Source organism: Alosa alosa, chromosome 7 (genome assembly GCF_017589495.1).
Source record: "Alosa alosa isolate M-15738 ecotype Scorff River chromosome 7, AALO_Geno_1.1, whole genome shotgun sequence".
Lineage (NCBI taxonomy): Eukaryota > Metazoa > Chordata > Actinopteri > Clupeiformes > Clupeidae > Alosa > Alosa alosa.
In genome coordinates, this window is record NC_063195.1 from 36,445,040 (window position 1) to 36,455,468 (window position 10,429).

The 10,429-nt window shown below is 39.6% G+C and overlaps 1 protein-coding gene across 1 annotated transcript; it reads right to left on the reverse strand.

The window, feature by feature from the left end:
• Window positions 1-1,251: 1,251 nt before the first annotated feature.
• LOC125298083 (uromodulin-like) lies at window positions 1,252-10,195 on the reverse strand. The gene is made up of 11 exons (XM_048248744.1): window positions 10,107-10,195; window positions 8,776-9,543; window positions 8,593-8,679; window positions 6,921-7,229; window positions 6,260-6,468; window positions 5,412-5,566; window positions 5,032-5,280; window positions 3,192-3,351; window positions 2,973-3,039; window positions 1,465-1,519; window positions 1,252-1,354 (listed from the first exon to the last, which is right to left on the reverse strand). Exons 1-10 carry the CDS (start codon window positions 10,174-10,176, stop codon window positions 1,506-1,508), a joined length of 2,088 nt encoding a protein of 695 aa, XP_048104701.1. The 5' UTR covers window positions 10,177-10,195; the 3' UTR covers window positions 1,252-1,354; window positions 1,465-1,505.
• Window positions 10,196-10,429: the final 234 nt, after the last annotated feature.

Here is a 10,429-nt window from a genome sequence, read left to right on the forward strand (position 1 = left end):
CTACACCTCTTTTTGGCTGTGCTAAGAACTTTGTCCATTTGATGAAAATTGATGATGCAGTTACACCAGTTCACCAAAAGCTCCGTCGCCTGCCATTGTCAGTTCGAAATGCAGTGACGGAGGAACTGAACCATCTGCAAACCGCAGGTGTATCAGCCATGCATCAGCATGGGTGTCACCAATTGTTGTCACACAGAAAAAGTCAGGCAAAATTTGCATGTGTGTTGACCTGCGCGAACCCAAGCGGTCATTGTGGATGCTTTTCCATTGCCCCATATGGATGAACTGCTGTCCAACTTGAAGGGTGCCAACGTTTTTTATTTCCGTAAAGATGGAAATAACAACAACGTTCAGTCGTCTGATTCTGAACACACAGCCAGCAGCACCACCAACATCCCTCCTGTAAAATGACTTCCGGTTTGGGGGCATGACTTCCTGTTTTGGAAGCGGGATTTCCTGTGTTGGGCACTTGTCATCACAGGGTTGTGAATTTGACAGCTTTTGTCTTTTATCAAAGATAAATATGCTGGTGTTTTCATGTAATTTCCTCTGCCCTCAAAAAAAAGGTTTACTTAAAGTTAATTTTATCAAGTAAACTGAAGTGCAGTTGAAGTATAATTCACAAGTTTACTTTAGGTAGTAAGTTTATTAGTATAAATAGACTCGTGGTACACTTGTATATCTATGTTTATATTTTCGGACTAAATTTGCCCACTTTCAGTTTATAATAGTAAACTCGTAAGTAATGAGAACTATACTGTAAGTAAACTAATACAGATTCTAGTTATATACTTCTAGCACACCTTTTATTTCATTAGTATACGTGAAGTGCTTTTAAGGTGTAAAAAGTTGTAAACTTTTAGGTGCACTTAAGTGAACTTATAGGTATACTGTTTACTAACAAACTGCATTTATATTGCTTATTTATATACTGCATTTATATTACACACACACCAGGGTACCAACAGGGTACCAACTGGCACATCAGGAGAACTTTTGGAGTTCAGTGTTTTGTCGGGAGGAGCTGGGCTCGAACCTGCAACCTTCAGGTTCCTGGACAACTCCTCTACCTCCTGAGCCAGTGCCATCCTCTGCTGGTATGTATGTATGTATATGTATATTTTAAATGTATGTTAAAAATTATATTTAAGTATAACTTAAAAACAAAACAAATATAGTTTCATTACAATGCAGATTACACAGACACATGTAATGGAATAATTTCAATAAATAATTCAATGAATATTACTTTTATTGAATTATGCAAATTTGTCTTCACAGACATAATTTCTTCCAATTCCATGACATTTCTTCCAACTACATGACAAATACATTCTTCCATGAATGATTGATCCTGGCGGTGGAAAATATAAATTCATTAATGTCTTCACTTTCAAAGAAACGTGTACAATAGTATCACTGACGTGGAATATTTGTCCAGAGAAGGTTACAATGGAATCTTACATGCTGTGAATCAGACCAAGTACCTTTGTTTCAGTTTACTTTTATTGTTTGGCCCCTATAAGCAATGAACACAAAGAAAGCAGCATAAATAGCAGATTTTGTTCTGTCAAATGAAATATTTTTTCAGAAGTTATTATGCAATTTTTTATAATTTATGAGAAATTCTTAAATTTTTATAAACAAGTTTTATGTTAAATGTTAAACATATTTTGGTAACGCTTTAGAATAACATGTGCTTAAGTATTAATATATACATAATATGTAAGTATTAACAGTGCATAATAAGCAGTTAGCAATTCATTACTAATAGTTAACTGTTGTTATCCTTACAACTAATTGTTAACATGCAGCTTATAAGTGTTACTTACAAGCATATTACAAGCTAGCTGCAACAGTTAACATGCAGCTTGTTTTTGATTATATATATATATATTTCCATCTACGTAATATCTCTCGCTTGCGCCCATAATAAAATAATTTTATTATGGGGGCTAACTCCCCCAACAGTGCTGAAATTCTGGTTCACACCCTGGTCACCTACCGCCTAGACTATTGCAACTCTCTCTATGGTTTACCTGACAAATCCATCCATAAACTACAACTGGTCCAAAACTCTGCTGCCCGCATCATTACCAGAACCCCCTCCATCAGTCACATAACACCTGTCCTGCAGAAACTTCATTGGCTCCCCTTCAAATACCGCATCATTTACAAGATCCTCCTCCTTACATTTAAAGCTATTAACAATCTTGCTCCTCAGTATCTTACTGAGCTCCTCCACATCAAGACACCCATCCGTTCTCTCAGATCTTCTTTCTCCATCCAGCTCATCCTCCCACCTCGTCTGGTTACCATGGGGACTAGAGCTTTCAGTCACTCAGCCCCCCACCTCTGGAACTCTCTGCCCCACTACATTTAACACTCCACATCCATAACCACTTTCAAATCTCACCTAAAAACTCATCTTTTCAGACAGGCCTACTTTATTTTTTTTCTATCTCTTTCTCTCTTTCTTTTGCTCTTTTTTATTAATAGTATTATCATGTTATTTTATTGCTTGTTTTCTCTGATTGCTTGTTTAATGGATTGAATATTTTATTGTTGATTTTGTAAGGTGACCTTGAGTGTTCAGAAAGGCGCCCATAAATAAAATGTATTATTATTATTATTATTATTATTATTATTATTATTATTATTATTATTATTATGCACTGTTAATACCTAATAAGCACATGTTATTCTAAAGCGTTACCCATATTTCATATTCACCTCAGAATTGATGCAAATGCATTTCAAGAAATATCAATCAACCTAAAGTTGGGTTGTTTTGATTAGATTGATTAGATTATTTTTTGCTTTATTAAAACTAACATCAGTTTGATTTATATTACCTGGAATATATGATAAAAAGGCATGTTTTTTTTGGGGGGAGGAAAAACCAGTTCTTTTTTTGCCAAATTTCATGTGGTTGAATTTCCCTGAATGTTAATATCCACCGGTTTACTCACAGGTAATTGGTCCAACAGTGAGTGCCCTTCTATAGGCGATGGAGCGCGACTTCCTGGTTAAACACTCCTGGCAAAAGATAGCACATATTGCAACCACATCAATGTATGCTTAAACAATTGATTCAGTTTATCACAATTAACTACAAATATGATGTAACTTCTAAGACCATTAGTAATAAGCAGAAATAACATGTCATAGAGAACGAGCTCTGGACTCACAGTGGAACAGGAAGATGCTGTCTTATCACACAAGCTGAGGCTGCAGTGTACAAACATATCCCTATAGTTATTCTGGTAGAGAAAAAGCATTGCAGAGAAATGTGCCTGGAGAGAAGATCCACTCTCTAGCACGGTGACATGCAGAGGGTCACTGATGCACCTACAAGGATATACACACATTACTGATTAATTGAATTCTATTGTCTCAAGGTACCAACTGGCGACAGTGGCAAGGAAAAACTCCCTAGTAAGACACCTTGAGTAGGACCCAGAACCAGGGGCATCAGTAGACCCTTTTTACTGGGGCACATTCCCCAGTATTGAACTGCTGTGCCCCAGTAAAATCTCGGTTCAACTAAATTGCTTGTCGGGTACTCGTCATACAGGAGGACCTATCCACTTTCTAGGAGGACCCATTCACTTGCAGCTGGCAAATTAATGTAAGTAGGTAAGTACCGGTAAGTAAGTAAAATTTATTTATAAAGCATAATTAAACACAACTGACTGACCAGTGCTTTACAGAATAAAATAAAGAAACAAAAAAGAAATAAAGCAAAAAAGCAGACAGACACAGATCAACAACGACAACAGGAGACATGTACAGAGTTACAGACAGAAAGTTGGGAAGCTGGGAAGGATAAGGTAAAAAGGTGGGTTTTGAGCCTTGACTTAAAAACACAGATGGAGGGAGCATTTTAAATGTCCAGGGGCAATTTGTTCCACAGCCGTGGCGCTGCAACTGCAAAGGCTCGGTTACCTTTTTGTTTGAGCCTTGACTGGGGCACATGGAGGAGAGCTTTGTCATTAGATCTGAGAGACCTGGGGGCTTGGTGCAGGAGGTCAGTGATGTAACTAGGGGCCTGCCCATTAAGAGCTTTAAAAACAATCAAAAGTACCTTGAACTGGAGCCTAAAATTAACAGGGAGCCAATGCAAGGAAGCCAGGACTGGAGTAATGTGGTCATGTTTCTTAGTACCTGTCAGCAGTCTAGCAGCTGCATTTTGGACCATCTGAAGTCGATTTAGTAGGGCATAATTAATCTGTAGTAGAATACATTTTAAAAGTAACCTTGCCAACACTGACTGTATGCAGGGTGCCAGACCATCAAGGGCACCTCATCAGTGAACATTGAAAATACACTGACTGTGTTTACATGCACTTCAGTATCCATTATCACGATTTTGATCATATATCAGGATATGGTGTTTACATAAACACAGAGAAACCCGATTATTAATATCCCTGTATACATGATGAATACTAGTATCCCGCTATTAGTACTCCTTATCCCAGTTTCTAATGTAATCGCGCGTTTGCCTGAGAAACCGGGATAAGGTGTATGCATGGAGCAGTATCCCAGTTTCTTTCGGAGTACTCCACCTAGCATAACTGGGATACTCAAAACCGGGATAAGGGCTTATCCGGGTTCTGAAATTAGGATATGATGTTTACATGCGCAAATACAAAAATGGAATAGTTAAAAAACAGGAGTTAATGCTAGAGCAGGAAATACATTTTCTGTTATATTGGTTTAAATGACAGTCATACAGTAATTGAGATGTTCAAAGACTAGTGGTAACAGACAGCATCATATTCAATAAATAGCCTGATTTTTGCATTTTGTAATTATTATACTATTTAAAAAATACCCTGTATTAGGCTAATATATTGTTATTAGAAAGCCTAATTATTAAATTTAATTATTTACAATAATTTAATTGTAGGCTACTGTTTTTTTTTTTGTGTGTGTGTGTGATCCAGTAGCAATTGTCCCACTACATTTTATTATTTTTCCTTTCTGTTTGGTCACACCTTTACCCACTTTTACATGTGTACATACCTGTTCTTGATGAAATAGTGTCTTATAGGATCATCTGGGGTTGAGGTATTGGTGGTGTAGCAGTCTTCCAGTATAACCACAAAGGTTCCTTTCTCCACTCCCTCTGTATTAATTCCCACATTGAGAGCAGAGCCCACTGGCAACGTAACTGCACCCTCCGGGTACGGCTCAGTGAAGGTGACATTATGATACAAAGACATGATAGCCCGGGCTCCAGGACCAAAGCCCACCAAACCCATCTCCTGCATGCTATAAGCAGATATGTTAATATTAATGGGAGGGACACTAACAAGTGTAATTAAAATATTTATTTGCAAAATATCACACTCTGCTAATAATAATAGCAGCCTTGCAACCACATTTAGGTGGACCCTACTTACGAGAGGTAAGGTTTAACAACAACATGCATGTCAGCTTGCATGTCCAGAGGATACACACAGGAGAATGGAAAGCCCACTGGCAATGTGAATGTAACGTTTTCCATGGCAGGATAAACAAACAGTGTGTTGGAGAATACAACATGTGTACTGTTGGTCTGCAAGGAGAAAGACAAGGTAAACAGTGAGAGAAACTGCAGAACAAATTCTTGCAATTGTTGGCGAGTTATCTAAACACCATTTTTTTTTTTTTTTTTTTTTTAAACCGAATGTGCACATTTGAGAATCATTATAGCAGACAAGGTCAAGTGTTATGTTTTTGTTTATGATATTTGACCTTTTTTGTCCAAATCGACAATCGACAGTATAATAACACTACATTAGTTAAAAATAATAGTTTTTAAAAAAGTTTAAAAGCCTACACAAAGCATAATAATAATAGGATAAGGATATATACTCTTTTGATCCCGTGAGGGAAATTTGGTCTCTGCATTTAACCCAATCCGTGAATTAGTGAAACACACAGAGCACACAGTGAGGTGAAGCACACACTAATCCCGGCGCAGTGAGCTGCCTGCATCAACAGCGGCGCTCGGGGAGCAGTGAGTGGTTAGGTGCCTTGGTCAAGGGCACTTCAGCCGTGGCCCACTGGTCGGGGCTCGAACCGGCAACCCTCCGGTTACAAGTCCAGAGTGCTAACCAGTAGGCCACGGCTGCCCGTAATAGTGATAATAACAACAATATCAAATATCCAAAAATATATTTCCACATTAACAAAAAACATAAACATACAAACCATAACTCTGTAATAGAATTAATTATGTGTGAACAAGGTGAACAAGTGTTCTTACCCTCATCACATTTCCACAGATACCATCTCGTCTCTGTACCTGGTACCAGATGGTCCCATTACGTTCCAGGTGCATATTACACTGTGGGTCAGCCATGTGACCTGACAGAGTGTCTAAGACTGTGGCTGAATGGAGGGTTTTGGGAAGACCCACCTGCATGGAATTGCTACTACACACAATCTCAGGATTAGGAAGGGGGGTAGGTGCTTCTGAGAAGAGGAAAATGAGAGGTGAGACACTACATGTGAATACATTGAGCCAATCATGTGCTGTGTTGTGAATACATTGAGCCAAAAATGTGGTGTGTTGTTAAGACATCGTGCCAATAATGTGTTGTGATCTCGCCGCTGGAGCAAGATTGCAGTAGATTGGTGTCGTGAAGCCTTGCGCACACGCATTTCTGCCGAGATGGATGCCCAATGAGTGCCCAAAAAGCGTTGCCATATGGCCGCCGAGTGGAGGGACTTGCCTAAAAGGACTTTGCCTTTAACCTTATACATTTTTCTAACATTTTCTTCCTATAAACATGTGGGTCTGTGAATCGAATGGCTAATTATGAACACCTACTCACTCTAAAACACATGATAGATGCATGTCATTGTAACTGCCCCTAAAAATGCTAAAGACATTGCTGGTATGTATTGGTATAGGTATATCTTACCTTCACATACAACACCGGCATCCTCATTGTGACCACAGTTATGTACCTCAAATCCCTGGTGACTACAGTGTGCTATGGAGTACTCATCGCCCTGGCACACCACGTTATCTAACCATATGGGCCCACTTCCAGAACCAAAGTGCCCATTATGGGGGGCTTCCAGGGCTGTGCCACAGCCTAGCTGTCGACAAATCACCTCGGCATTTCTCAGTGACCAGTCATCATCACACACTGTACCCCATGTCCCGCTGTGGAACAACTCCACTCGGCCTTGGCATTGGTTCTCTCCATTGATAAGTCTCACAATAGCTGTTGGAAAAAATAGGAATGTAGTGACTGCTTACATCAATTGTTTCAATTAATTCATTGATGCATGCATGCATTCATTCATTCATTCATTCATTCATTCAACCTGGGAATTCTCGGAAATTCATTTAGGGTAGCCCTCATCTTTAATTATGCCAAGGTTTGGTCTTTTGACCTACACATGCCCAGAATATTGTCCTGAAGTGGTCAAGTGACTGTCCCCATAAAGGACCACGCTAATGACCTTTTCAATAAATCGCCTCAGTCCTCTGTTTCCCATAGGAGTAGTAATATCAGGGACATTTGCAAACAGAGCATCAACTCTAGACACTTCTAAACAAGACTTACCAATGGTTGCCCAAGTATATGTAAAATTCATTTAAATGGGAATTTAAACATGTCACAATATCGTTGGAAACATTGCCCTCCATTCTTTTGGAAAGTTTTTGTTTTGTCATTTCTGTTGCTGGAAACCTTAACTAATGCTTCCTTTCCTGCATTGCATTCTGTTCAATTCCAAAAGTAGCTTACTCTAGGCCTTTTGTGTCAAGAAAAAGTCTGAGGCTTATTCTTAAGCACTGGGATCCTCCTATAGTGGAAATATGCCATAAGACCCTGCTATTGACCCTGTGAGGTCTAATGGTCAGGGGCAGCCGTGGCCTACTGGTTAGCGCTTCGGACTTGGAACCGGAGGGTTGCCGGTTCGAACCCAGACCAGTAGCAAGGTACTTAACCCCTCACTGCTCCCTGAGTGCCACTGTTGTTTCAGGCAGCTCACTGCGCCGGGATTAGTGTGTGCTTCACCGCACTGTGTGCTGAGTGTGTTTCACTAATTCACGGATTGGGATAAATGCAGAGACCAAATTTCCCTCACGAGATCAAAAAAGTATATATACTTAATACTATACTTATACTTATTGAGAGACTACTATTGCAAAAGTTCTATGACAATAATAATCTAATTTATGATGTTTAGTTATGTGCACACTCCCTCCTCCATGTAGTTATTGATATTAGCTCAAATAATGTCACCAAACTACACAAAAACACCATCTTCACCAGTAAGAAAAAGAAAGCTCCAGGATTTTAGCTCCAGGATGTGCAATCAAGGAACTACAAAGTATATCTGTTTTACAAAAATAACTCTCATTCAATTTAAGTATAAAATGGTTTGCCACACGATTTCATGTAGGTTTTAATTTGGATCTTTGGATTAACCTGTCTTAACCTGTTGAAGCAACCCGTACGCTGACTGAAAAACGAACTGCTTTGATCTCATGTATAAACAAACTAACAATTGCAACCCTGAACAGCTTCCCACCGTGGACTGGATTTAATGTGTTATCCAACTTTAGAAGAATCTCACTTTTAGCTTCGCACTTCCAGTGGGTCTTGTCCTCACTGACACAGTTTTCTCCTTCTTTACATGTCCCACACACCTTGGTGTTCACATCTATTAAAGAGAGGTTAGGTCACCATTATGGAAGTGATTTTCAGTAGTTTTTTCACTTTAGATCATACTTTATGAATTAGGCTTATACAATGTTACCTGCTCCATAAGCTAGGAAGCAAAGTGGTGGCTTAACAAACTTGTAGACATAATAGTTTCCAGGACAAGCTTTGACGTGGATGGGAAACTCAAAGTTACAGCAGCCTTGTGTCCAGCTACCACACACATCGCCCTGCACTACACCATCTGACACCACTGGATGTGGGCTTTTGAGCCAGAGTGGAGCTTGAGTGCCACAGGTCCAGGGCTCCAGGCAGCGTTCAGCCATCTGCACACTCTCCCCACCCAAGAACATACGGTACCAGCCCTGCCAATTCACTCGCATATCGCACTTTGCATCTGTACTGGTGTGATGGTTGGAAGAACGCCAAGCATCATCAAGGACTGTGTAGTGCTGGCAAGGGTCAAGACAGCGAGCAGTGCCATCTACAACCACACAGTCTTGGCCCACATTACAGACCATGCTGCCACAGCTGAATTGCACAGTACGAAGGCTCGAGAGCGGATTGTAGTTGACTGGTGGCAACAAGCAGTTAAAGGACCCAGCTGTGTTTTTGCAGACCAGTGGGGCCAAACAGGGCTGCACATCTGCTGCGCATTCATCTACATCCACACAACCAAGCTCAGAGGACCAGTGATAACCCTCGCTGCAGCAAGGGGAGTTGGCAGCACCACATAGTGTGCTATTGTAGCAGCCAAGACCATTACCAATGAAACCATTGCCACAGGCACAGGTAACTCTGGAGGTCTGGTCTGTGGAACAGCCAGCATGCTCATGGCACGCCTCACAACTGGTGACCTCTGTACCTGGAAATGCACATAAAGTAGATACAAACAATATGTATCTATAATATATAACTGTAACTGTATGAGGAAAGGCAGATTTTTGGCAAATTAAGAAAACACAGCAGAGATAGCTGACAGCACATTAACCGTACACTCTGAAAACGAATGTGTTGAAAACAACACAACTTGCGTTGTTTTTAACACATCTTTGTGTCCAGACAGTTTGTGTTGTTTCCTTTTTTATTTGTTAACAATATGTGTTCAAAATAACACAACGTATGTTCAAAATAACACAACCTATGTTCAAAACAACACAACTTGCGTTGTTTTTAACACATCTCTGTGTCCTGATAGGGACAACACATTCGTTTTAAGAGTGTACACTTAGAACCTACAGTAGAGGATACCACAAAAACACTGTAGTCTTGTCCATGTCTAGACCAGACATTAACACAGAAATAGCTGTAAATTCCAGTATAGATGTAAACAAATACAAACATAAAAGCATCAGCTCTTACTTAAGGTTTTTATGTTCTATGTTTCTTATAGGGGGAAAAAAACAGATCCTTAGTTTTAATCATTACCTGTAGATTCAGTGCTGATGGCAGGTATCAGCAGAAGTAGAAACACACACAAATATCTTGTTCCAGTCATCGCAGTAACGAATCAAAAACAAACCTGTTTGAAACAACATAATTTAGAAAACATCCCATTTTTAATTGTCTCCAATATATCAGACTGTGCTACTCCCAAAGGTACTGACTTACCAGATATGTAGTTGTGCCTTGGTGGCTGGTATCTTGGTGAATTTATATTTTTTGATGACTTGGGCGAGGTTAAAATAACAATACACTAACAGGAGCAGGAGTGGCTGATTCACAATTATTTAAACTAAGATTTGAAAGGA

What these genes read in the sequence shown, in the direction of transcription:
- LOC125298083 (XM_048248744.1), bottom strand. Translation starts at nt 10,176, where the DNA reads ATGACTGGAACAAGATATTTGTGTGTGTTTCTACTTCTGCTGATACCT. An exon ending in CTGGAAGTGCGAAGCTAAAA is followed by an intron (nt 7,230 to 8,592) that starts GTGAGATTCTTC and finishes TTTTTCCAACAG; the next exon opens with CTATTGTGAGACTTATCAAT. An exon ending in CAGCATCTTCCTGTTCCACT is followed by an intron (nt 3,040 to 3,191) that starts GTGAGTCCAGAG and finishes ATCTTTTGCCAG; the next exon opens with GAGTGTTTAACCAGGAAGTC.